This window comes from Vombatus ursinus, unplaced genomic scaffold (assembly GCF_900497805.2).
Source record: "Vombatus ursinus unplaced genomic scaffold, bare-nosed wombat genome assembly UNPS02014785.1, whole genome shotgun sequence".
Taxonomy (NCBI): Eukaryota; Metazoa; Chordata; class Mammalia; order Diprotodontia; family Vombatidae; genus Vombatus; species Vombatus ursinus.
Genome location: NW_020954563.1, coordinates 14,966,759 through 14,994,592, shown reverse-complemented (window position 1 = coordinate 14,994,592; position 27,834 = coordinate 14,966,759). Strand labels below are relative to the sequence as shown.

Sequence of the window (27,834 nt, the reverse complement as noted above, 5' to 3'; positions counted from 1 at the left end):
CAGTACTCAGTGTTTCATGGCAGCTGTGTTTTTAGAAAGGAGAAAAACAGAGTGAGGTTCTGGGTGGGAAAAGTCTTTATGACAAGACATCGGGGATCCTGGAAGAAGTGGTATTTGAACTGGACTTTAAATGACAAGTAAGAATTACAGCAGTGAGGAGGAGGAGGAGTGTGGACAGTTCCAGGCATTGGAAATGGTGTGAGAAAAAGCATTGAAAACCAAAGAGAACACAGGATAGGTTTGGCCAATAAAGAGTAAGCTGGCTTGGCTGAAATATAGAATTTAAAGAAGGGAGGAATACAAGATAAGGCAGGAAAGATGGGGCAGTGCCAAATTGTGGTAGGCCTTGAATGCCAATCAGGGGTTTAATTTCGATTCAGTAAGTAACAGGGAGTCATTGAGGACTTTTGAGCAGAGGAGTGACGTAATCAAATCTGAATCTGAGGAAGATTAGTCTGTCGATGATATGAAGAATGTGTGAAGACCTTTTGAGAGGCCATGGAAATATCAAAAAGGGGTAGATAAAAAAGATGTTGCAAAGAAGAGTAAATTAGGCAGTAGAGATAAGAAGTGACCCACGGAGGGTCCGTGCCTTTCTTATCAGCCAACACCTTAGCAAGGCCGGTAGAGAGGTGGCCTTTAGGTCTCTTGACACATACTAGTGGAGTGACCTTGGGCAGCCTCTCAATGCTCCCAGGAAATGCTGCAAGACTTGGCACGGGTAGAAAAGAGTTTCTTCCCTATTCCAGTGAAAAACAACAAGTTAGCCAGGGTTATGACTGCAGGATCCACGTGTCAGCCTAGAAGGGACCTCAAAAACCAGGCAGGTGTGATTATCCCCATTTGACTGATGAGACAGCCAGGGCCCAGAGAGGTCCACTGACTGACGAAGAGGCCTAGAATGCCAGAGGTGGAAGGTTCCTGAGAACATGGAGGTATCAGAGCTGAGAGGCCCTAATCCAACTCACTCATCTTATAATGGAGCATCAAAGAGGCAAAGTGACTTACTTGTCCAAGGTCACACAGCTAGGGAGTGTCAGAGCAGGAAATTGGACCAGGGCCTTGCACCCAGGAGTCAAACATGGCCTCTTAACTCCTAATCTGGGGTTGTTTTAACTGTGCCATACTAATTGTAAAAATGGGCTCTGGGATCAGGGGTAGAGAGGGGCTAACCGTTAGTTCTTTGGGGGGGCCAGGAGGCAAAGACAGGTGGCATTGGAAGGTCAAGTTAGCAAATTAAAAGGATGGCCCCTACACACCTCCAACCACCCCGATCTAAACCAGCTGAGCTAAGTTTGGCTCCTTCCGCTGGGCTCAGACCTGACTCCCTGCAAGGCAGCCCTAATTGAATTTCTCTGTTAACAATAGAAACACATTCCCATCCCTGCCTCGCTCTCTCTTTCTGATAAGCCAGTGACCCGAGGGAAATTGGGGTCAGGAGGAGGAGAAATTGGAAACAAACAGTTTTTGCTCTCCTGGGCACCCTGCTTTTGGTGGCCAGACACACAGGTGTTGGGAGGGACAGACAGATGGGAGGAGAAAGGGGGGGAGGAGACTGGAGGGACATCGAAGCAGCCAAAGGAGCAGAATAGTAGCCATTGAGCAGGACAGAGAGACGGCCAAAGGGACAGACCAGTGGCTGGTAGGGATATTCGCTGCCTGAATTCCTGAGTGTCCTTTGAAGTCCAGCTCAAATACCACTTCCTCCAGGAACCCTTCCCTGAGGTCTTGTCATAAAGACTTCCCCCACCCAGAACTTCACATGTCATTCTGTTTTTCCTCTGTCCCTCTGGTGGCCAGAAGGACAGATCAATGACTAGGAAATGAAGTTGGAAAAGCTTGGCCCCTCTGAACCATTGGAGGACCCTGTCCACAGTACACTATGGGAGATGAATGCCTGGAGATCAGAGATAAAGCTTTGGCATCCAAACCACTAGGCTACTTCTGCCTATCACTGTCTCTCTAGTCCCTCATACAGTACCATCGTGCAGTGGAATTAAACCTGTGACTTAGCTGGTGCTGCCTCTGACCTCAGTGGACCTCATGCATCTCGCCCTCAAGCAAATGAAGAAGTCTCACACACACACACACACTCTGCCTTCTGCAAATAGCATTCTGACGTGGCCCCAGGTCCCCACAGCATCTGACAGATAATCCTAAGCAGTCAAGTCAGGCTACACTCACTTGACCCTGTCCCCAGCATATGCCCCTATTTCAGGCCTTGGCATTTAACCTTTCTGGCCTCAGTTTCTGGATCTGTAAAATAGAACTGGGTGGAGGCAGGAATGTTAGACTACATGATCTACAAGACTCCTTCCAGCTTTGAAAATCCCTCTTCAGTGTTCTAAGGTCTCTTTGAGCCATGATGTTCCATGTTTTCAGGTCTGTTCCAACTTTAACATAACCCCAAGCTCCAATGCAACCTACTGTCATGGCCCTCCATTCTACCACAAACCTCTTGGCCAGATTTGAATGCCTGGGTTCCCCATTCAGGCAGCCCAGATGCTGGTGGCCCCTGGGGCTGAGATCCATGTACCTCCCCCCAAGTCAGTGGGAGACCCCTGCAGTCCTCTGGATAACATTAGCTCTATCCCACACCCCTTATGGTCCTTTTCCTCCACATCCAGGGCTGCCGATGATGGAGGTCCGCATCAACATCTCCAGACAACAGGTGGAAAAAGTCTTTGGTCTGGAGGAGTATTGGTGCCAGTGTGTAGCCTGGAGTTCTTCAGGCACCACCAAGAGCCAGAAGGCCTATGTGCGCATTGCCTGTGAGCACCATGGGGGTGACTGGGAGGTGGAGCCAGGAACCCATACTAGGCAGGGAAGTGGGATTGCAGGACCTTCCTTGAGCAGAGAGATGGGGTAGGATTGGAGGGTTCTTCCCAGGATGGAAATAGGGCCAGAATGGACTTCTCTGGATGGAGAGGCAGTCAAGTGAGACTCCAGTAGACAGATGCCCCTGGGACCTCCCTCTCCCGGGCCTCAGTCTAGCCAAAGGAAAGACCACTGGCTAACTCCACATTTCCAGGCTTTGGAACAAGCCTCTTTCCATGATTGTGGAATTTCTCTTACCTGCTCCCCTCGAAGCCCATCCCCCACCACCCCGGGAGGGCCAGTTACCCTGCAGAGTCCACATGCCCCGAGTCTGGATTCTACTCCAGTGCCCAGGAAAAAGTCATTCTCTTAGTGCCTGGCAGGTTCTGTGCCAGACCCAGGAAGCCCTCAACCATCTCATTTCTCCTCCTAGATTTGCGCAAGAACTTTGAACAGGAGCCTCTGGCCAAGGAAGTGTCCTTGGAGCAGGGCATCGTGCTGCCCTGCCGCCCACCTGAGGGCATCCCTCCTGCTGAGGTAAGAGGCAGGCCTGGGTCTATGGGGCAGCATAGGGGTGAGGAGGCCCAGCTCACAGCCCACTTTGGAGCCTATGGAGTCAGCATGCTCAGCCTCCTTCCAATTCCTCTGGACCCCCTAGCCCCACACACCAGCTGATCCCTCAGAGCACCAGGGTGTTTAGTCAGCTCAGGGTATAACTCTGGGCAGGCGAGGCACTTCTGTTCTCTGGGCCTTCTTTCCTATAAAAATGACCGGGTTGGACTAGAATCTGGTCACCAGATGGTGTCAGAGGCCCCCTACCAGCTCCTCTGAGCCTATAATCCAAATAAGGTAAAGGCCTTGAATGACAGTAAAGGCAGTCCAGCCCAACCTCTCTACCTGTGAGGGGTCTGCCATGCAGCCCGACTGCTGGGGGGTTGGGGGGGCACCATAGTCTCAAGCTATGGGGCCATGTGGGAAGGGGGTCTCCAGGGAAAGTAAGCCCAGGTCCATTCAGCATGAGCTCACTCCCCCTCAAACAGACTGGTGCTGTTTTTTGGTTTGCTTTTCAGTTGGTGGGTTTTTTGAGGGGGGTCCAGTATCCCACGTAACAGTCCTCTAGGTAGCGCTTGTGCAGTACTCACAACAATGCGGTGTAGTAATGTTTGTAATAAAAGGACCTGGGTTCAAATTCTGGCTATATTGTTTACTCTTTTTGTGACCCTGGGCAAGCTGCAGAGAGTAACCTCTCTTGATCTCAGTTTCCTCACTGTGTGGTAAGAGGGGTGTGTGTGGATGAGCCCTGAAGTGCCTGCTGGCTGTGATATTCGATGATTCTACAAAGTCCAGTCTGGTCTGTATCCCCCGGGCTGAGACAAGGTCAGCCTAGACCTGAGCCCCCAGAGTATCATGGTACTAATCTCTACCCCCATCCACCCCCACCATCTTGTGCCCGGGGGCCTGACTTGGGCAACATCTCAGGGTGCCTGTTCCAGAACACATTTGCTGCTCATCAAATCTAAGAGCTCGGGAGATTCCCCACGTTGGCAGCTCTGCCTCCTCTCTGTGTATCACAGTCTTTTTTGGGCAAGACCCATGTAGGCAGAGCTCACACCCTGCTGCCGCTCTTCAGAGCTCATGTGGACAGTGCCCCTCTAGGAAGGAACCGTATAGATAAGGAACAATGTAGACAGACACCAGGCAGTCCCCCCTTCCCCCCCGGTAGAGCCCTTCTGGGCAGAGCCCATGTAGACAAATCTGCTAGCATCTCCCTTTCCTCCCAGGTGGAGTGGCTCCGAAACGAGGACCTAGTTGACCCGTCCCTGGATCCCAATGTCTATGTGACCCGGGAGCACAGCCTGGTGGTGCGACAGGCCCGCCTGGCCGACACAGCCAACTATACCTGTGTGGCCAAGAACATCGTGGCCCGTCGCCGAAGCTCCTCCGCCGCTGTCACTGTCTATGGTGAGCCACCAACCTCCCCCTTCCTCCGTGGTCTCTCAGTGGCCTTGACCACAGCTGGAGGGAGGGTACGTAGAACTGTGTGCTCAGAGAAGGGCCATAGGTGCTCTTGTCTGAGAAAGACCCATGACCATAGATGCTGTGATCCAAGGGGGTGCCATGAGAGTGGGGGCACATCGCCTGGTGGTGCTTTAGGAGATGGATGGCCAGGCAGGAGCATGAATGCGGGAGGATGGAGGTCTGCAAAAGGATATTTGAAGGAAGCATGGGTACAGGAAGGGAAGAGCCCACGGCCAGGGGTTGCCGATATACCTTGGCAAACAGCATGAGGTGTGGGGCGATGTTTCTCCTAGAGCAGGCTGGGGTAAGAGGACACCAGATCTGGGCTGATCTCTGGGACAGAGCACACTGCTTCCTCTGTTTGGGTGTTGTTGCAAGTGGCTGCCAGAAGAGGGCAGCCCAGGAGATAGGGTCCCGTGTGGAAGCTGGCCACGGTCTGGCTCTCCCCCCTCCCCCCTCCCCACTGCCCTCACCTCCTCCCTCTGCTCTGCCTTGGGGCACCTCCACTTGCAGCCAGGAATGCACAGGGGCTGGTCACAGCTAAGGACACTGCCTCTGCAGAGTTCCTGACCCCAACATGTGCACCTCCAAGCCCACCCTAGGGAGGGGCTCCATGCTGAGCCTCGGGCCTCGCTGATCTCAGTCCCTTCTCTGTCCCACACCAGTGAACGGTGGGTGGTCGACCTGGACGGAGTGGTCAGCCTGCAGTGCCACCTGTGGGCGAGGCTGGCAGAAACGCAGCCGGAGCTGTACCAACCCGGCACCTCTCAACGGGGGCTCCTTCTGTGAGGGCCAGAGCGGCCAGAAAACCGCCTGTGCCACCCTGTGCCCAGGTACTGGCCCCTCGCCTCCACCACCATGGCCACCCTGCATCGGTCGCTCAGCCGCCTCCATCACACTAGTCCCACCATTCAGGCCAGGCAGGTGGGCCAGAGGCCATTTTAGCTCAGGATGGCAGGGCTGATGTCCTTTACCTTGGTCAAGTCCCCACTGGGAAGGAGTATGTCCGGTTCTGGACACTGTACTTTAAAAAAGGACATTAGCAAACATGTCCAAAGGAGGACAGTCAGAATAGTGAAGGTACTGGAGAACGTGCCACGCGGAGACTGATTGGAAAAGAGAAGACTAAGGGTTTGTGAGGTACGTGATAAAGGCAGCAGAGTGGTGCAGTGGTTAGAGCTCTGGGCCTGGAGTCAAAAAGACCCTAGTACAGATCTCACCTCAGTCACTTAAGTAGCTGTGTGTCCCTGGGCAAGTCAGTTGACCTCTGTTTGCCTCAGTTTCCTCATTTGTAAAATGAGAATAATTATAGCACCTACTTCCCAGGATTTTTGTGATGATAAAATGAAGTAATATTTGTAAAGCATTTTGCAAGCCTCAAAGCACTTTATGACAGTTATTAGTAAGAATCTGAAGTGCTGTCTTGGAGAAGAGGGCTCACATTTGTTCTGAGGGCACAATTAGAAACTGTAGGGAAAAGCTGAGAAATATAGACTGAACATAAGGGAAAATTCCTTAGCTATTAGTGGTGTCCAGAAGTTGGAATGGACTCTACCTTAGTAAGTAAAGAATTTCCTGTCACTGGAAGCCTTTGAGTAGAGGCTAAATATTGGTGATAGCATTAAGGTGATATTTGCTGGACTAGATGAATTCAGGTCTTGTTACAGTGTCTAAAATCCCCCCATTAGTGCTTCTTTCCTCTGGGTTCCACTTTGGTGCTCCATAGCGTGCCAATCCTCCGTAGCACCAGGTATAAATGAATGTATGGCTTGTCCCCAAGAGCAATACTGGATACAGGGGGAGACCAGGTTTTCAGATCTGCATGGTGGGCTCCATCTGTTGAGAAGGAGACTTGGCTACTACCTCTCAGTGCCACATCTGTTTCTCCCAAGCCAGTGCTCTAAATCCTCTGCTTGCCTTTGAACCTCTTCCATGAGAAGGGATGGCTCTAGAGGGATGTCCTTTGGAGGTTTCCTTGGCACCAAGACCAGAGAAATCATATCTTCAGACAGAAAAGATATAAGGTGGGAAAGTGGCAGAAGAAGATCAGTTCATTAGGTGTTAATGCTAGGAAGTCAATGGAGAAAGTGCTAGAAACTTGGGGTCTAGTCTTGGCTGTACCACCAGTCTTCTATAGGCCTCCTTCTCCTTACCTGTAAACAATGGGTTGATCTTCTCTGCATTCTGTGTGTTCTAAGCTCTGTGGTCCTTTCCAGCTCTGACATCCTGTGTTCTAAGATTCTTTTCCAGCTCTGACATTCTTTGTTTTAAGATCCTTTACAACTCTGACATTTTGTACTCTAAGCTCCCTCCCAGCTCTGACATTCTTTGTTCTAAGGTCCCTCCTAGCTCTGAATTCTGTGTTCTAAGGCCTTTTCAATATCTAGCATCTATGTTCTGGGCTTCCTTCCATCTGTGGCATTTTGTGTTCGATTCCATAAGTAGACAAGTGTTTGAGCACCAGAGCTGGGCTCTGGGCCCAGTGCCCTTGGGCTCTGGCCTGTCTTTTGTGAATTGATTTTTCTGCATAGAACATCGATCCCAAAGCCCTATTGGCATATCCCCTCTGTGTCCCTGGGGCCTCAGTTCAACCTGTCCAGCTCTTTGGTGGGCTGCCTCAAATCGGGGAGTTGGTATGTGGTTGTGTAAGGAACAGGAAGTCAGGGAAGAATGATGAGGAGAAGGAAGAGGTGCCCACAGTGGGCAAGGGTGGAGAAGTGTCCCTCATGCTGTCACACTGGGGTTGCTGTAGGGCTCGGCTACGTGTGGTCAGTGTGGGACCAGTAGTTGGATGCATCTACACAAGAGAGTCAGGTTGAGGTATGACACTGACAGCATAGGGGTGTTGTTTCTTAGCCCCAGATGGTGTTCCAGGGCACAGCTGGGCACAGACCATCAGATGATTGTAGGGAGGGCCCTACTCAGCCATCCACAGTCTCAGCCATCCACAGTCTCTTCCTCAGCCCTCAGCAACATTCGTTCACAACAAGCATTTATTCCAGGGGTGGGGTACCTGTGGTCGTCTAAGTCCTCGGTTGCGGCCTTTTGACTGAGTCCAAGTTTTACAGAACAGATCCTTTTATGAATGGGATTTGTTCTGTGAAGTTTAGATTCAGTCAAAGGGCCCCACTTGAGGACCTAGAGGACCACATGTGGCTTCGAGGCCACAGGTTCCCCACCCCTGATTCATTCAGAACCTACCCGGTGCCAGAGACTGTGCACACAAGGATAAAAAATGAACCAGCTCCTGCCCTCAGTATATAGTATAGCATATAGTCTATACACACTAAAGGCCATTGCGGGGGCGGGGGGGGGGGGGGGAGAGCCCGGGAAGGGTTTTTAGAGGGGGGGGCGTGTGGGGAGGGTTTGGAGGGAAAAAAAATGTTGTGGGGGGGGAGGGGGGAAGGCATTCCTGGCAGGGGGAAGGGCCAGAACAAAGAAGGCACGGGGGAAGGAAATGATGTGTTGGGTGAGGAAGAGGAGGAAGGCCAGTTTGGCTGGGCCATAGATATGTGAAGGGGAATAATGTGTAAGAAGGCTGGAAAGGTAGGTTTGGGACCAAGTGGTATAAGGTGCTATGTGCCAAACAGAGGAAATTAGATTTACTCCAGAGGTGATAGGGAAACCTCAGAGTTAATTGAGTAAGAGGGAAGCATGGGCAGACCTAGGTCTGACCTAGAGCAGCTGCAGAGAGTGGATCAAGAATACCTTCCCAATTTAACACATTGATTAAGGGACACCCATGGGAGGGGTCTCCTGCTGGGCACTGGGGAAAGACAAAAGTGAAACCTAGTGCCTGCCCTTAGGGTTCACAGAGTACTGGGGGCGGGTGTGACATGAACTTTGTCCTTAACCCCTGGAGTCTTCCTGTTCTGGGATGGCAGGAAACCATGACACTGCTGGAGACACTCTGTATTGCCAGCAACTTTGTTCCCAGAGGTAGAAACAGTGCAGGAAAAAGTGTGGCTCCAGGGTGGAGAGGCTAGGTTCATTTCCAGACTGTGCCACTTACTGTCAGTCCACCAGTTGACAAGCATCTCTCAGACATTTGTTGTATGCCAGACACCATGCTACATATTGGATGTACAAGTAGCAAGGGTGAAACAATTCACACTCTCAAGGAACTTGGATAAGCCCACATCCTTTCCATGAGTCTGTTTCCTCGTGAGTAAAGTGGACACAATGCCATTTGCAACACTGACTTCCTGGTTGTAGTGTGCTGTAGAATTGGGAGCTGTTATTTCCACCAAGCAGGGACTTCCAGCTTCTCCAGCCACAGTCGCCTGGGGCCTGGGCAGGCAGGGTTACAGTCCAGAGCAGCAAACACTTACTATGTGTATGAATCCCTGTACTGGGCACCAGAGGTTTAAAGATGATAATGAAGCAGGCCCCAGTAATCAGGTGCTTATAATCTAATGGGGAAGGGAAGGCAGGCAGGTACTAGAACAATGATGCAATAACAGAGATTAGGATAAAGGCAATGAGGGGCAGGTAGGTGGTGTAGTAGATAGACTACCAGCCCTGAAGTCAAGAGGACCTGAGTTCAGATCTGGCCTCAGACCAAACACTTGACACTTACTAGCTGTGTGACCCTGGGCAAGCCACTTAACCCCAATTGCCTAAAAATAAAATAAAATAGATAAAGGCAATGCAGAGCTCTGCACCATGAACCTTGGGAGGTAAAAAGCACCTTCACCTTGGGGTGAGGGAAGATAAGATGCACCTGAGCCAGGCCTCAAGGTGGAGAAAAGGCCATTAGGTCAGCTCAAAGCATGAGGACAGTGTGAGCCCAGGACAGAAGAGCTGGATGAGAACAAGGCCATAATGTGGCCCCACCTTCCACGTGGTATCAAGAAATGAGTACCAAGGCTGGAGTTTCCCCCAGAAGCAGGCATAAGAGAAGGCCGGGCAGGTAGGTGGGAGCTAGGTTATGGGAGGCCACACTAAGGAATTTCTATTTCATTCTGTTGGCTAGGGAAGGAGAGGTGAGGGCCTGAAGAACTGGGAGTAGTAGCTGCAGTGAGAATTGAAAGAAGACAAACGCAGGAGATACTGCAGAGAGAATCAACCTAACTTGGCGACATATTGGATGGGGGGTGGGGGAGATTGGGGGGCAGCAGGTGAAGGAGAGGGAAGAGTCAATGATTGGGTGGTTTCAGGCTTCAATGACTGGAATGATGGTGGTACCATCCACAGAGATATTACAGGGAAAGGGGTAGCTTCTGGGGAGAAGTTAATTCTGTTTTAGGCGCTGGTATCATTCGAAGGGCAGCATGATATAATGAATGCCATTAGACTTGCAGCCAGGAAGACCGGGGTTCTAATTAGGCAACTCAGACACTTCCTAGATCTGTGACACTAGGCAGACTTCTGTTAGCCTCCATTCCCTCTTCTATGAAATGGGGCTAGATGGGGGCAGCTCGGTGGCACAGTGGACAGAGCAGCAGTGCTGGGGTCAGGAGGACCTAAGTTCAAATCCGGCCTCAGACACATAACACTTATTAGCTGTGTGACTCTGGGCAAGTCACTTAACCCCCAATTGCCTCACTAAAAATAAAAAAGAAAGAAATGGGGCTAGAGATGCTCGTCTTCCATTCGGAGATCCAAGACAGGAGATCCTTGGGGCAAAGGTTAAAGTTGGAGACGTGGATTTGGGATTTATCCACATTGAGGTGATAATTAAAACCAAAGGGGCTGATGAAATTATTAAGGAAGAGAGGAGAAGGCCAAGGACAGAACTGTTCCTATGGAAATAAATGTTCATTGCTGACCTTATAAAAGCAGATAGCCACAGTTGCATCTTTTGATAAAGGTAACTAAGACAAGGAAGTGCTAGCTATGTGAAAGCTCAAGCTTGTAGTCTTAGACTGGAAAATCAGGAGGTTTCAGCCAAGGGGAGACCATCTCCTCACAGGGTCCTTCTGGGACAGGGCTTAGAGCTCGGGGCTTAATTCATGATTCTAGGATCAGGAATTCGTGTGGGGTCAGAGTCTGACTGCTGCCTTGGAATACAGAGGAACTCACAGACCTGAATGACGATTAAGTACAGGATGTCAGGCTAATCGGTTCTGAGTCCTAGCCAGCAGGGTGTCCAGCCAGGCCCTGCTTCTTCATCCAGGGGATGGATGTTCCTTGGCATCCCATTGCCCTCATTGCTGACCACACCTAGCCCAGACTCTGCCCACCGGCCCTGGCATCATACCACCTCCCACTTCCATTAGCCCTCGCCTGCAGCAGCCGCCGCCATCATGTTTGCCGACCGCCTTCCCTGCTCCACTCTCCATGGTTCAGATGGACAAGCATAGGCCTGGTGTTTTCAGCACCTACTCTCTGAGATATCCTTTGTTTTTTCACCTGAGGCGAGAGGTGGAATAGGGGGAAGTGAGTTTGTCCTGCCCCTGTGGGTAAGGCATTGACTGTTTCTTCTTTGCCTCTGTCTGGTGTCCCCGTCTCACGTGTGCAGTAGACGGAGGGTGGACTGAGTGGAGCAAGTGGTCGGCCTGCGCCCTGGACTGTACCCGCTGGAGGAGCCGGGAATGCTCCGAGCCCCCGCCCCGTAACGGTGGGGAAGAATGCGAAGGAGCCGACCTGGACACCCGCAACTGCACCAGTGACCTCTGCATCCACAGTGAGCATTCCCATAATGTCACCTCACCCCAAATAGGGAGGCTTTCCTGAACAATAACCATTCCACTGCAATGAGAACTTCCTCCTTGACTCCAGTACCGTGAAACTTCCCCCTGAGGCTTCTCCCCTCATTCCTCCCTCGTTATAAGTCCCACACACATCAATCCCTTCTCTCCTTCCACCCCAACCTTGCCTTGAGTCCCACCCAGCCTTGTGTTCCTGGGCAAAGGGTCTCCTTCTCCTACCCCAGCCCCACCTCAAGTCTCTGTCAACTTGAGATGGGTTTCCCCATTTCTTCAGTCACCTGGCCCAGCTCCTCTTGGACGCTCGCAGATCTCACCACCCTGACCCTAGGCTGTGTCCCTAAAGCCCTTCCCCCATCACGCTGCTCAGTGGGGTCTCCCTGGGTTTAGGAGTCTGAGGTACCCTCATTTCTCAGTCCCTTGCCCCTGAACTGGACAGTGGCGATATCTCCCCCGTAGCAGCCCTGCACCTGCCCTAAGTGGTATGACGGAAAGAGAGCTGGATTGAGAGCCAGAGAACCTGGGTTTGAATCCTGGCTTTGCTACTGTGTGACCTTGGGAAACTCACATAACCTCTAAGGACCTCAGTTTCCTCACCTGGAGATTGATGGATTTGGACTGAATGACTCCTAATGTCCTTTCTAGATCAAAATCCATGATCTGGGAGACCTTCCCTCCCCAATGCCGCCTCCCATCATGTCAGAGCATTTGAGGGGGGAGGAAGTAAAGGATGGCAGCTCTGGGCCAATGTCATGAACACAAAGGTTCTAATGTGATGTTTCCCTGAAACAACCTCCTCCTCCCACCCCCACCTTCGCTTTCAATTAAAAACCTAATTATCTGTGTCAATTCCTTCCTGATGGACCTTCCTTCCATTATGCAGATTCCCACTAAAATCAATATTGATTCCTCCAGACAGCTAATCCTACCTCTCCCCACCAGGGCCCCGTGTCCTTTCTATTCCGCTCTCTCCCACCCCCACCCCCAACCTAAATCCCATTTCAGGCCCCACACTCTGCCATGGGCTTTTTTCACACACCCCCAGCAGCCCCCGAGTCAAAGTAAGATGGCCAGTCATGTACCTGGGAGAAGGAAAATATAAGAAGCAGGAGGGAAGGACAGAGGCTGAGCCCTCCAGAGGGACCCCCAGCCCGGTGTCAGGCCCCTCCTAAGGGGTACAGGCTTCCGTAGGACTCTGCCACAGACCACAGTACACTGGTCTTCAGAGCCTATTCCTGGGCCCGGTGAAGATGTGAGCTTGCCTCCCTCTGTCCCCTCCTTGACTGTAGAGACTCTTCCAAGTCATAGAATCACACTTGGAGCTGGAAAGCATCTTCAAAGGATGTAGAATGTCAGAGCTCAAAGGACTCTGAACACAGAACTGGAAGGAATCATAGAAATTCTCTAACCCAGCTTATGTAATTAGGGTGGGGAGGTGACTCGTCCAAGGTCATGCATTTCAAATTAGTAGCTGATCTGAGACTGGGACTCAGGAAGGCTCCAAACTCTCCTGCACCGTGTTGCTGTTCTCAGCCAGAGTCAGCACCCCTGGTAAGTGCAGGCTGACTCCCCCCCCACACACCCAGTCTGGATGCCCTGTGGAGCGTGAGCTCTTCCAATGCTCACTCTGCGGGGGCTGGGCAGCCAGAAGCCGCTCCACCTCTTACTCTGCTCCCTCTCACAGACGCCTCGGGCCCAGAAGACGTGGCCCTGTACGTGGGGCTCATCGCTGTGGCTGTGTGCCTGGTCCTCCTCCTGCTCGTCCTCGTCCTGGTCTATTGCCGGAAGAAAGAGGGATTAGACTCAGACGTGGCTGACTCGTCCATCTTGACGTCGGGCTTCCAGCCCGTCGGCATCAAACCCGCCAAGGCAGGTGAGGTCACCCTGCCGGGCCCACCCTGGCCAAGGCCTCTCCAGAGCCCTGGGGCTGGTGCCAAGCCGCCCACGGGCGGACGGCCTCCGCTCACGAGATGGGGCTGACGAAGGGGCCCGCGGGCGGGAGTGACCTGGGCCCAGAATTGGAACTTGGGGTCTCCCGCGGGCTTTCCTAGGCCAGGCGAACTTGGAAAAGAGAAACAGACCCGGCGTTGCCACCTGCCGCTTAGATGGCTCTGTGACCCTGGGCAAATCATGTCATTTCCCGGCCATGATTCGGTTGTCCGTAAAACGGGAATAATGACGGCTCCTACCACCTGACTTACTGCGGTGTGAGGAAATCTTCTCATGAACTTTAAAGTGTGGTAACAATTATCCTTGGCGAGTTAAGGCTAGGGTCTCTACCTCCTTTCCTGCCAGTCTGGTGCTCCTGCCACAATCTGTCACAGCCCCTTCCATCTTCCAAGGGTCTGAGGGCTGACCTTCACCTTGTTTTTGTTGAGTCATTTCAGTTGTGGCTGGCTCTCGGTGACCCCATTTGGGATTTTCTCGGCAAAGCTACCGGAGTGGTTTGCCATTTCCTTCTTCAGCCCATTTTACAGATGAGGAAACTGAGGCAAACAGGATGAAGTGACTTGCCCAAGGTCACACAGCTGGTTAATGTCCAAGGCCAGATTTGAACTCAAGAAGATGAGTCTTCCCAACTCCAGGCCTGGCGCTCTTTCCTCTGCGCCACCTTGCTGTCCCCGCAATCCTCACTCAGTTACTTAGTAGATTAAGTTCAGCAGCAGCACTCGTTTCTCTGTGTGCCAGTTAGCAGAGCATGGGGAACGATATTCAGTCTGGTTGCTGGCTTGAAGGGCAGAGTGGGGATTGTCAAATGGGGCACTGGAGTAAGTAGGACAGCTGGGCTTCCACATCCAGGAGCTCAGTTTGAGTAAGTAATGTGGCGTGGCACCCAAGAGTTAAATGTGTCTTAGAAAGCAGTAAAAGAAGGAGATCACCCCGCTCTCCTGCCCCCATTCCCGTCGGGCCTCATTGGAATAGTGCCTTGTGTTTAGGGGACCATGTTTTACCAGTGTTGCCTTGTCCCTCCTCTCTCTGTGTCTTGGATGCACTTGGGGGCCGGAGGTCGTCTCCTCCAGTGGACTGTGAGCGCCTTGAGGGCAGGGGTTGTCCTTTCGGGTGGTGGTTGTTTTTGGTTAGGGACAGCGGGCAGCTCTTGGTACCCCCAGGGCTTGGCACAGTGCTGAACACATATTAAGTGCTTAAATGTGTGTAGACTGATGGATTGACTGATAAGATGGAGTTTGATTTGTATGGAAATCTGTCGTATGGAAGGCAGTGGGAATATTTGTCTGAAGGAGAGGAGACCCTTCAGAAAAGGGGGGAATTAGGTAACTGGTTCCAGGCATGTGAAGAGCTGCCATGGGAGGAGGGGTTCAGCCCCCAGAACGAAGCACCAAGGGCAGCAGGGGTTTGCAGAGAAGCAGACCTCGGCTCGATATAAGGAAAAAACTTCCTGACAGTTCGAGCTGCCCAAGAGTGAAACAGGCTGCCTTGGAAGGTAGTAAGCTCCCCGTCCCTGGAGGTCTTCAAGAGAAAGTTGGATGGCCTCATATTAGAGATGTGGCAGAGGGGATGTCTGCTGGACCAGAAGACCTGTGAGGTACCTTCTCACTCTCATTCTGTAATTCTTCCCCCCTTTTCTCTTTTCCTTCCCTAACAGACAACTCTCACCTGCTGACCATCCAGCCAGACCTCAGCACCACAACCACTACGTACCAGGGCACCCTGTGCCCTCGGCAGGAAAGTTCTGGCCCCAAGTTCCAGCTCACCAATGGGCATCTCCTTAGCCCCCTGGGCAGTGGCCGGCACACCTTGCACCACAGCTCACCCGCCTCTGAGGCCGAGGATTTCGTCGCCCGTCTCTCTACCCAGAACTACTTCCGGTCCCTGCCCCGGGGGGCCAGCAACATGGCTTATGGGACTTTTAACTTCCTGGGGGGACGGCTAATGATTCCCAATACAGGTAGGACTTGTTGTGTGATGGGGAGACTCTCTCGTCAGGCCATGGCCAGCATCCGACAGGAAGGGGAGGAACAAGAGGGAAGGGTATAGATGTGGGAGAGTAAGAGGTACTATTATGGAAAGGGTTCTAGACTTGGGGTCAGAAGACCTGAGCGCAAATACTGGTCTCCACTCTACTATCTGTGTAACCCTATGTAATAATCAACATCATTGGTTGCCTCCCCTGGCTTTGATGGAACCCAGACCCCACCATCGCTTCCTAAGGCTGCGTCTGAGTGACTCTGTGCTCATTGCTGGGACCACAAAAGCACTTCTGAACATTTAGAAAGTGAAGCAGTGATCGCTGAGGCTAGCATGGGTTCACTAAGAATGTCGTGCCATAACATACTGGTTCCTTTGATGGATTTCAATCTGGAGAGAGGTCTGTAATAAACAGGGCTTTCTCCTGTTCAACATTTTTATGAGGGACAGAGGAAGGGAGGAAAAGAAGGAAGGAAAGGAGAAAAGAAGGATAGGGGGAGGGAGGGAAGAATGGAGGAAAGGAGGAAGGATGCAAGAAAAAAGGAGAAGGGGGGAGGAAGGCAGAGAGGATGGACAGAAGGAATTATGAAGCATCTACTATGTGCCAGGTACTGCACTAAGCATTTGACATTTAATCCTCACAACAACTGTAGGAGGTAGGTGCTATTATTATCTCCATTTTACAGTTGAGGAAACTGAGGCATACAGGGGTTAATTGACTTGCCCAGAGACGCAGATCTAGTGTCTGAGAACAGATTTGACATGAAGTCTCCAGGCCCAGCGCTCCATCCACTGCTCCATCTAGTGGCCTCTAAAGGCATACATGACATTCCTATCAAATATGCAGATGACAGGAAGCTCAACTAACCCACCCATGGATGACAGAATCTGGATCCAGAAAAAATGATGAAATATTTGAATATGGGCCAAATTTAACAGCGATCAACGTAAAGTACTCCACTTGAGTTCAAATAATCCATTCCCCAAGTACAAAATAGTCGTGGAGATGTGCTAAACACTAGTCCAGGTGAAAAGAAGCTGGGGGTCTTGGTGCACTGCAAGATCAGTGTGCTGTAATGGTGCCGTACCATGCCTCCTTCTGTCATGCTCTCAAAGTCCTTTAGGGACATTATTTTCTTTGACCCTCACATCCACCCTGGGCGGTAGGACGTGTTACCTTTTTCACAGATGAGGACCGTGGGAACCCCCAAGCTTGACCTGCGCACCCCGTGCAGCCCGCCCCCTCCCACCTGGGTTTCTCTCCTCCCTGTGGATCAGGGTGCGGGCCTCCACGCCATCTCTGAGACAAGCCCATGCAGCCTTTCCTTCTGTTTTCTTAAGGCATTCCAGACAAGAGTTTGAAGTGTTGACCAAAGTGCCAAGTCACTAGATTATAAGGCCTCTCAAAAGCCTCCAGTTCTGCTGCAGGAGATCACGGTATCACTGTCCCATTGTTCTGTTCTCGGCGTGGTACAGTGGCTGGAGTCCAGAGTCCTGGGTTTAAATCTCGCCTTGCACACTTACAGTGTGACTTATACAGTTCATACTCACAGTGTAACTCTGGGCAAATCTCTCAACTTCTCTGAGGTTTCTCATCTGTAAGATGAAGATAATACTCCTTGTGCTCTGTACTTACGGGGCTATGATGAGGAAGGTATTTTGTGAATTCAAAAGTATCCTCGATCAGCATGGGAGTTACTGTCCCATGTACGTGTGTCTTAGAAAGCCAGCACCTTGTCAGACAGGCTTCAGTGATGATTGCACAGTATTTGGGATCGTGCTCAATAATAACTAACATATACGTAGCACCTACTATGTGCCAGGCACTGCTAAGTGCTTTACACGTATTACCTCATTTGATCCTCACAACAACCCTATGAGGTAGGTGCTATTATTGTCCCCATTTTACAGATAAGGAAATGAGGCGGATAGAGGTAGACTTGCCCAGGGTCACACAGCTAAGTAAGTGTCTGAAGCTGGATTTGAACTCAGGTCTTCCTGACTCCACACCTAGCACTCTATCCGCTGTGCTACCTAGCTGTAGTAGTCCGCTGCACCACCTGGCTGTAGGAGGCCCAGATCACATGGGATCACAGATTTAGAGCTCGAAGGGGTGGTAACATTCATAAAGCAGGCCAGGCTGCTAACCAGAGTTCCCAGGGATCAAGGAAGACAATGGGAAACAGTACTGGATTTGCACTTAGCTGACCTGCATTCGAATCCTAGTTTTGCCACTTACTGTTCTGGTCTCTGCTCGACCAAGATTTCACTGCTGCTGGGATCTTATGGGATCCTCCAGTCTTCCTCATCTCCCAAGAATTGAGTTACCAATTTTCTCTGCACACATGGAGCCCCTGGGTCTTCATCTCTGGTCCCAGATGATATTTTTTTCTCTGATAGTAATTACTATGTGCTATCACATAGTGCTGTAAGATTTACAAGCCACTTTCCATAGATTACTTTATTGTCTGATAACCTCGGTGCTCCAGGCTGTGGTTGCCTGACCCGTGCCTTTAGCTCCTGGTCTCCTGGAGAAGGAAAGTGGACCCCTCAGGAGTACTTTGACTGTCCTGCCCTGAATGGATAGTTGCCCTTTTTCCTTCTTTCCAGGCATTCTCCATTGAACAGTTCCTGGGAGTCTCCAAACTCATGGAAATAACAGAATTTTAGATTTGGGAGGAAACTTGGAGATTGTTTAGTTCTCCTTCATTATTTTTGCCAGTGAGGAAACTGAGGCTTAGAAGGATTGACTTGCCCTAGGCTGTACAGATAGGAAATGGCTGAGCCAGGATTGGAATCCATAACCCCTGACTCCAAATCCATGCTCTCTCTACTCTGCTATGCTATGTCTTTCCCTCTGGCTTCTGAAGGATATTCATTAGGGCAGCCAGGTGGTGCAGTGGATAGAGCTCCTGGCCTGGAGTCAGGAAGACCTGAATTCAAATCTGAACTCAGACACTAGCTGTGTGACCCTGAGCAAGTCACTTCACCTTGTTTGCCTCAGTTTCCTCATTTGTAAAATGAGCTGGAGAAAGAAATAGCAAACCACTCCAGTACCTTTGCCAAGAAAACCCCAGATGGGGTCACAGAGTCAGATATGACTGAACAACAAGTAATACGAAATGAGGATTGAATGGTAGATTGGTGTCAGATTATGGAGGGCCCATAAAGCCATTGTCTATTCCAAAGGCAATATAGAATCCCTGAAGGTTTTTGACAAGGAGAGTAACATGGTCAGACATGTGCCCTAGGAAGATTATTGGTAGCTGTTTGAAGGATGGATTGGAGGGAAAGAGTTTGGAAACAGGGAGTCCAATTGAGGGACTATTACCGTGGTCCGAGTGAAAGGTGAGAGACTGAATGAGCGGGGTGTCTGTGAGGTGAAAGGAGGGATGGACACAAAAGATAATGTAGAGAGAGAAGCATTGGGGCTTGGCAGCTGACCAGCTAGGGAAGTAGTAAAAGAGAGGGAGAAGTGATGGATGACGCTGAGATTGCCAGCATGGGTGACTGGGAGGATGGGAGTGGCTTCCATAGAAAGAGGAAAGCTTGGGGAAGACGTAGTTGGGGAGGTGATAAGTTGGCTGTGTTGAGTTTGAAAGGCCAATGGAAAATCTATTTGGAGATGTCCTGTCGGGGACTGGTGATGTGAGACCCAAGTTCAAGAAATTGACAAGCTGAATACTTACTTTGGGGAACTGTCAGCATCAAGATGATGTATGAACGCATAGCAGCTGATGAGATCACCAAGCAGAGAAAGGAACCTGAATGTATAGAGACAAAAGAGACTCGGGGTCAAGCCTTGGGCAGCACGCACCCTCAGGAGACAGGAGAGGGATGTGACCCAGCAAAGGGTACTGAGAAGGAACGGCCCGACAGCTGGCTGAGAACTGTCGAAAACACAATTGTCACAGAATCCAAGGGCATGCAGAGCATGTCCAGGAGGAGGGGAAAGATCAATGCAGTGAAATTAAGGAGTTAGAAAGTCATGGACTCCAGAAGTGAAGGACCAAGAAAGGGCCATCAGAGTCAGCGGTGAAGAGAGCAGTTTGATCTGAGCAGTGAGGTCAGAAGGCAGCCTGCACGGACTCAGGCAGCCGGTGGGAGGTGAAGAAGTGGAGGCTGGCAGTGGAGACGGCTCTTTCTGGGAGTTTAGCAGTGAAAGGGAGGAGAGAGGTGGAACAATAGCTTGAGTGGAGGCCGACAGCTGTTCCAGCCACTTACCTGGGTTCTCCCTGAAGACTTATTCATGTTCTCTTCTCCCTCCCTGCCCCTCAGCCCCTCCAGTGTGTGACCTCCTAGAATCACAGGCTAATGAGTTTAAAGTAAGAAGGGAACATAAGAGATCAGATAGTCCAACCCCTTTATTTTACAGAGAAAATAACTGAGGTTCAGGAAAGGGAAGTGACTTAATCCAAGGCCACATAGGTCAGAAGTAGCAGGGCTGGTTTTTGAAGTGAGGTCCTCGGAGAGGCAGCATGGGTAGAATAGAGCTGATCAGACTTGGAGGCAGGATCCTGCCTCAGACATGTACCAGCTGTGACTCTGGGCGAGTCACTTAACCTCTCTGTGTCTCAGTTTCCTTATCTGTAAAGTAAAGGGGTTGGATTCAGTGACCGCTAAGGTCCACCTCTAAATCCATAATACTATGACTGTAAATCCAGCACTTTGACTATGGGTGGGAGAAACTGACTTTATACAGTAGAAACAGCACAATTTTCCATCCATGAGGAGAGAAAGTATTTCTTTATGGATTCTGATGCAGAGATGTTTGAAGGGGACAGGGGAGGGGAGACGAGGATGATGGGGTAACTGTAGAGACCAAGACTACCTTCCCAACCTCCAGGAATCAGCCTCCTGATCCCTCCAGATGCCATTCCCCGGGGAAAGATCTACGAGATCTACCTCACACTGCACAAGCAGGAAGATGTGAGGTGTGGATGTGCCCTGGGCCCTGCAGGGGAGGGGAAGAGGGGAGGTTTGTCCACCAAGGGAGAAGGAGGCTCAGCTGGGTCCCCCATCCCACCCTGCTCCAGCCAAGTCCTCCTCAACCCCTGCCCAACTCCAAGTCTGGCATGACTCCTTTGTCACTGGCCTGGCCTAGTCCATCTGCTAGGGGCTCTTAACCTGTCCAGGGAGCTGTGGGAGGGGCAGCACTCAGCCTGGTGCAGTTTGCCTATCATTCCCCTGGAATGACATCATTGCTACTCAGTCCTTTGCCCTTCTCCCACTGATGCCTTTCCTCCCCTCCCCTGTGCCATATTTTCCTACTTGAGGCTGCCCCTAGCTGGCTGCCAGACCCTGCTGAGCCCCATCATTAGCTGCGGGCCTCCTGGAGTCCTCCTCACCCGGCCAGTCATCCTTTCCATGGACCACTGTGGGGAGCCCAGCCCCGAGAACTGGAGTCTGCGGCTCAAGAAACAGTCTTGTGAGGGCACCTGGGAGGTGAGAAGCTGAATGAGGAGGGGCCAGTGTGAGTGGCCCTGAGGTGTAGGCCCCCCCAACGGTACAGAGACCCCAAGTGACCAGAAACACAACAGGAGGGTTGAGGAGGGACAGGAGGAAGAGGGGCAGAGGGTGTCCAAGTGTGGGAGGGGAGGAAGGAAGGCCTGGGAGGGGAGCATTGATGCTAGTAACCCTAACATAAAAGCCCTACAGCTCAAGCCGCAGCCCTGCAGGACCCCCTTTCCCCAGGGTGGTGCCTGAGTTAGCTGAGTTACCTGTGCCCCTTACCTCTCCCTCCCCCAGGATGTGCTGCACCTGGGTGAGGAGTCACCTGCCCACCTGTACTACTGCCAGCTGGAGGCCCGAGCCTGCCATGTCTTCACAGAGCAGCTGGGTCGCTTTGCCCTAGTTGGGGAGGCCCTCAGCTCAGCTGCTGCTAAGCGCCTCAAACTTCTGCTGTTCGCCCCAACGGCCTGCACCTCCTTGGAATACACCATCCGTGTCTATTGCCTCCATGACACGCATGATGCGCTGAAGGTGCCTGGCCCAGCCCCATCAAGGCCTCCCCACTCCTCCTTGCCCAAGAGCACCCCGCTCCTCCCACCCCCAGGGACAATCAGGCATCTCTCCTGTCCATGGCAGCATCAGTAATGGGGGGCTCCTCTGTGCAGGTGGGAGTTGGGGGTGTGGAGGGAGAAGAGTGTGGGCCTCTGAGGACCCTTCCAGCTTGTAGGTAGTTGTGCCCTGGAGCATGACCACTGGCCTGGCTTGTCTGTGGGGCAGGAGGTGATCCAGCTGGAGAAGCAGATGGGGGGGCAGCTGATCGAGGAGCCCCGGGTCCTCCACTTCAAGGACAGTTACCACAACCTGCGCCTCTCTATCCATGACGTGCCCAGCTCCCTGTGGAAGAGCAAACTGCTTGTCAGCTACCAGGTGAGGGATGGGGATGTGACCTCACCTGGGACTCACCTCCGTGGGGCAGATGAGTATTAGTCCACCAAAGACTGGTAGTGCCATGGGGGGGGCATCCCACCAAGACCAAAGGATGCCCACCTACAACTGGGAAGCAACTGGGGCCTTGCCCACCCACAGCATTGCCCCTAGGGAAATAGGGGACTTGCAGGAAGTGGGCTCTCCCATTTAGTCCTCCATCTTCCTGTTCAGGTCCCAAGAAATCCTACCCAGTGCTACCTAGCTAGTATTTCCTGCAGAAGAGAACATCTGCTGTTCTAGATCTTAGGCGCTTCCCTTGCTGGGCTACTGGGCTCTGTAGCTGAGCAGAAGTGAGAGGGGCAGATTTAGACTTGAGGTAACAAATGGAGAAATTCCGAGGTGGAACGAGCTGCCTTGAGAGATAATGAGCTCCCTCTCACAGAAGATCTTCAGTCACAAGTTAGATGACCACTGCCATGTGTCATAGGGTGGGATCTTTGTAGGAGTGGGGAGGAGAGGTTAGACTAGACCAGGGGTAAGGACCCCGTAGCCTAAGGCCACATGTGGCCCTCTAGGTCATCAAGTGTTGCCCTTTGAATCCAAACTTCACAGAACAAATCCCCTTCATAAAAGGGTTTGTTCAATAAAACTTGGACTCAGTCAAAAGGCTGCACCCAAGGACCTAGAAGGCCACATGTGGCCTGGAGGGTACTGTTGCCCTGTCCTACCTTCCAGCTGAGATCCCACTAAGAATTTTCTTCCAATTTTCATTATTTCTACACTAGAATCCACCATGGCTCCCCCTTGAAAGGCCTAACGTCTCCCAGACTCCAGCTAAAAGATGTCCTGAACTCATGGTCCGCTTGTGTTCCAAAGGGCATCCACCCCTTTCTTTTAGACAGAGTAGGTCATTCAGAAGGGCTTTCTTCATTAACATTGCAGGCAAAATAAAGGTGAAATCCACCAGAAATATGGGATCAAAGCCCACAAGTAAAATCTTATCATAAAGACCCCTGATGTACCAGTAGACAGTAGCCTCACTTGTGGAACCAGCCACCTCTGTCCCCATTTCCCATGCATCTGAGCCTGGCACAGACACCTGGCCAACATCTTACTGTCTCAGAAGCACACCCAGCTACTGACCTCTCCCTGGTTTTATCTCCTCCAGCATTTCCCAACCTTTCCAAGGCAGCCTGTCCCACTTTTGGACACTTCTGATTCTTAGAAGGAAGTTAGACTGAATCCTTTGCATTTTGTTTTGTCCCCTGGGGCCAAGCAGAACACAGCTGATTAATTCTTCTTGCACATGACAGCTCTTCAACTACTGGAAGGCCCCAATAATCCCCAAGTCTTCCCTTCTTCAGGTTAAACATCCTTAGTCCTCCCACACATCGTCAAAAGGATCAGTCTTCAGTATTCTCCCTCCATCCTGCTTTACCCTACTCTGTATAGGCTTTAACTTGTCAATGTCTAGTATGATTCCTGGGACCAAACATTGTGTCCCAGATATGGTCTGACCAGGGCCTATGAGACAGTGGAACTTTTCTTCCATGGTTCTGGGTTATTGGCTTTTCAATGACTAACCTTTGGGCCTGGTCCTTCATCCAGTTTGGAATTTGTCTAATTGTATTATTGTCTAGCCAGCATCTCTCCATTTCATCCACAAAGATAGCATGAGACACTGTCAAATGCTGTGCTAAGAACCAGATTCTGTCTACGGCACTACCCTGGCCTATAGGTCCAGTTGTTGTGTCTTACATGACCCGTTTTAATGAATCCACGCTGAGTCTTAGTGATCATTTGTCCAGTCTTGTCCTATTCTTTGTGACCTGTGGACCATACTATCCATGGAGTTTTCTTGGCAAAGGTAATAGAACAATTTGCCATTTCCTTCTCCATAAGATTAGTGATCATTACCATCTTTTAAAAAAAAAATCTCCTAATCTTTTGTTTTTATATCATCTCCTTTTTCCATCGTATCCTCCTCCAGAAAGCAATCCCTTATTACGAAGAATTAAAGAGTAAGACATCATCTGCAGTGTTCAGCACTCATATTCCCTCTCCTCTGCAGAGAGGTACAGGAGGTGACATCTCAGGTCTCTTCTTTGGGGACGAGCTTGGTTATCATTTTGTAGTATCATGCTTGATTGATTTGTTTTCATTCTTTGTTGTTGTTCAGTCATTTTTCAGTCATGTCTGACTCTCCGTGACCCTGTTCGGGGTTTCCTTTGGCAGAGATAGTGGAGTGGTTTGTCATTTCCTTCTCCAGCTCATTTTATAGGTAGGAAAAAACTGAGACAAACAGGATTAAGGAACTTGCCCAGGATCACACAGCTATTTAGTGTAAGAGGCCAGATTTGAACTCAGGAAGAGGAATTGTTCTGACTCCAGACCTGGCCACTTAGCTGCTCCCATTCTTTGTTGTAGTATATTGTTTTCTTGGTTCTGCTTATTTCATTTTGTATCATTTATATAATTCTTGTGCTTTTCAGAATTCTTCACATCCTTTGTTTTGGCCCAGTGATGGTCCATTACCTTCATATACCATACCTTGTTTGGCCACTCCCTAATCAGTGGGTATCTACTTTGTTTCTAGTTCTTTGATGACTACAAAAAGTGGCCACTGCCTCCTTTTCTAAAAGCTCACAAACTGTACTTTTTAATATAGCATGTTCTAGAATTTTTCCAGGAATAAAAGTCCATTTTACCAGCTCATAATTAAACTCTACCCTCTTTCCTTTTCTTGAAAATTAAGACAGTTGCCTTTCTCCAGTCCGTTAGCATACTTTCAAATCTCCCTGGTCTTTCAGAGATCACTAATGATCCACATCAGCCCTTACTTCGAGTGACCGAGAGACTGCTCACTTGAACTCATTACAGCTTTCTTGTTGCTCTCTTGCTGTTTCCTGGATTGTCTTCAGTGTTAATTCCCCATCAGCAATTTTTATTAAATTCTTCTCAGTCTGACGATCACATTCCTTAGGAGAGACTGTAAAACTAACATAAGAACCCAGAAGTCCTGCCTTCCACAGTCCATCACCAGTGTGCCATCCACCCCTAACAATGGTTCTCCTCTTTCTTTGGTCTTTTTCTTGCTCCCAACATACAGGCTCCAGGGGATCTGTGATCTCATTGATTTGGGTCTCCTTCTAGTGATTCACATAGCAACACATCTTTGCCTCTCCCTCCCTGCAACTTTTTTTTTATTAATTTATTTTGATTTATCAACAATCACTTCCATAAGCTTTTGAGTTTTAAATTTTTCCCTTCCCTCCCCAAGATGGTGTGCAATCTAATATAGGCTATACATATACATTCTTATTAAACATATTTTCACATTAGTGATGGTGTAAGCAAGAATTAGAACTAATAGGAGGAACCACCAAAAAGAGGAAACAAAACACAAAAGAAGAAAAAAAATAGCAAATAGTATGCTTTGATCTGCATTCAAACTCCATAGTTCTTTCTTTGGATGTGGATAGCATTTTCCATCATGAGGCTTTTGGTGATGTCTTAGATCCTTGTATTGCTGAGAGGGGTTAAGCCTATCAAAGTCAGACATCACTCAATGTGACTGTTACTGTGTACAAAGTTCTCCTGGTTCTGCTCACCTCAACAGACCATACAGCATCAGACCATACAAGTCTTTCCAGGTTTATCTAAAGTCTGCCTGGTCATCATTTCTTATAGTGCAATAGTATTCCATTACATTCATATATCACATTCACAATTATGATTGCTATCTGTGTCTTTCTCTCCATCCTTTTCCCCCCTGTTTATGTTTTCTTTCTCCTTTCTGCCTTTCCCTCCTCACTAATGTTTTGATTTTGACCACCACCTCCCTCAGTCCCACCTCCCTTCTATTAGCCCCCTCCCTTTTCTTTCCCCTTTTCCCTCCTACTGCCTATAGGGCATGTTAGATTTTTATACCTAACTGATTATATTATTCCCTTCTTGAGCCAAATCTGATGAGAGTAAGGTTCAAACAATGCTCATCTCCTTCTCTTCTTTCCCTCTGCTGTAATAGGTTTTTGTGCCTTTTCCTGTGATGTAATTTACCCTTGTCTGCCTTTCCTTTTCTCCCAGTACATTTTCTTAGTTAGATCAGATTAATTCATTTACTTGGATCCATTTAACCCACTTGATTAGATTTTTTTCATCATTACATCAAAGTCAATTTATACCCACCCCCTTTATGTATACCCCTTTAACATGGTATAATAATACAGTTCTCAAGAGTTACAAGTGTCATCTTCCCTTGTAGGGATGTAAAGAGTTTGCCCTTATTAATAACATGTGGTTTCTTTCTGCCCCGTATACCTCTTTATATCTCTCTTGAGTCTTGTATTTGAAGATCAAATTTTCTGTTGAGCTCTGGTCTTTTTATCAGGAAGGTTTGGAAGTCCCCTATTTCATTGAATATCCATCTCTTCCCCCGAAAGATTCATGCTCCTTTTCGCTGGGTAGTTGATCCTTGGTTGTAATCCAAGCTCCTTTGCCTTACGGAATATCATATTCCATGCCCTATGGCCTTTTAATGTAGAAGCTGCAAGGTCCTGTGTAATCCTGACGGTGGTTCCATAATATTTAAATTGTTTCTTTCTGGCTGCTTGCAGTATTTTCTCTTTGACCTGGTAATTTGGGAATTTGGCTACTATATTCCTTGGCATTTTCAATTTCCTCCCTGCAACTCTTATCCATGTCCTGCCACAACTCCAACACAGGTAGTTCACCCAGTGGGTTGGGAAGTTCCCTCCTTTTTTTTTTTTTTTTTTTTTTTGGTGAGGCAGTTGGGGTTAAGTGACTTGCCCAGAGTCACACAGCTAGTAAGCGTTAAATGATTTGAACTCACGTCCTCCTGACTACAGGGCCGGTGCGCTATCCACTGCGCCACCTAGCTGCCCCCTTTCCTTCTTATGTGTATTGTCTCCTCCTGTTAGAATGTAAGCTCCTTGAAGGCAGGGACTGTCTCACTTTTGTATTTGTATCCCTAGTACAGTGCTTGGTATATAGTAAGCACTCAATAAATGCTTTTCTCATTCATTCATTTATTCCTCTTGTGCTGCTGGCATTAAGTACAGCATGTAAGCTGCCCATTCATTATCCTTTACCTGACCAGTTCATTATTTTTTCCCAATCACAAGCTTCTCCAATGACATCCCTTACCCCACATCTTTTAAATCTCTTATTTGTGATGTGTTGCAACATACCAACACCCACCATATTCCTTTCCATTGCCCTTTGAGCAGTCCTCAACTCTATGTCCTCAGAAGCCCACAGTCATCCGTCACAGGAAGAATTGGTCCCCAACACAGACTTGAGAGCAGCTGTACCCCTTTTGTCCTTGGCATTCATCCCCAGCTTTGTTCAGCTCCTTCTGAATATTAGTGTTCCTTACACTCATTGGCCATGTTCTCTTGCTTTGGTCTTTAAAGCATGCCTTTTACAAATCTCAGCTAGTCAAGGTGCTCCACACAACCACATCTGTCTCTGTGACTCGGTGATCATGAATGGTGAGCTGTAAGCCTGGCAAGAGGTCTCCAGTGGAGTGCCTTAAGGATCTGTTGTTGGCCTTGTGCAATTTAACACTTTTATTAGTTACTTGAATAAAGGCATAGATGCCCTATAGTCTGGGAAAGTCACGTTATAGCCGACTTGGTCGGTTTTCAAAGAAATGCCTGCAGACTGGAACACAGGACTGAAACTAAAGTGTTGAAATTTAATAGGGGTAAAGGTCAAATCTTAAAGGTGGGTGAAAAAAAAAAAACAAACAACTCAACTTCTGAATTACAAGGAGTTACCCTGCCTGTCTATTTCCTCACTTTCCTCTTCTTTGAAATGAGAACAATGATACTTTCACCACACACCTCACAGAACAAGAAAAGTGTTTTGTCAAAAAAAAATGCATTTTGTCAACCTTAAAGTGATCCAGACGTGGGTGCTATGACTCTATGCCCCCTCCAGGCTTAGAGACCACTCTGAAAAGTGCCAGCACCAAACTTACCGTCCCTTGAGAGTGAACGAAGTCTTTGGCCTGGTACAG

The 27,834-nt window shown here is 49.6% G+C and overlaps 1 protein-coding gene across 1 annotated transcript in view; it reads left to right on the top strand.

Annotated features, from left to right (window-relative positions):
- Window positions 1-27,834, top strand: part of UNC5A (unc-5 netrin receptor A) — a 35,737-nt gene that overhangs the window by 5,518 nt on the left and 2,385 nt on the right. Inside the window, exons 2-11 of the mRNA XM_027867164.1 lie at window positions 2,628-2,771; window positions 3,251-3,354; window positions 4,599-4,779; window positions 11,300-11,464; window positions 13,171-13,359; window positions 15,091-15,393; window positions 20,260-20,347; window positions 20,690-20,858; window positions 21,162-21,395; window positions 21,642-21,791. Of these exons, the coding sequence (XP_027722965.1) occupies window positions 2,628-2,771; window positions 3,251-3,354; window positions 4,599-4,779; window positions 11,300-11,464; window positions 13,171-13,359; window positions 15,091-15,393; window positions 20,260-20,347; window positions 20,690-20,858; window positions 21,162-21,395; window positions 21,642-21,791 (1,727 nt within the window). The remainder of the gene's footprint in view (window positions 1-2,627; window positions 2,772-3,250; window positions 3,355-4,598; window positions 4,780-11,299; window positions 11,465-13,170; window positions 13,360-15,090; window positions 15,394-20,259; window positions 20,348-20,689; window positions 20,859-21,161; window positions 21,396-21,641; window positions 21,792-27,834) is intronic.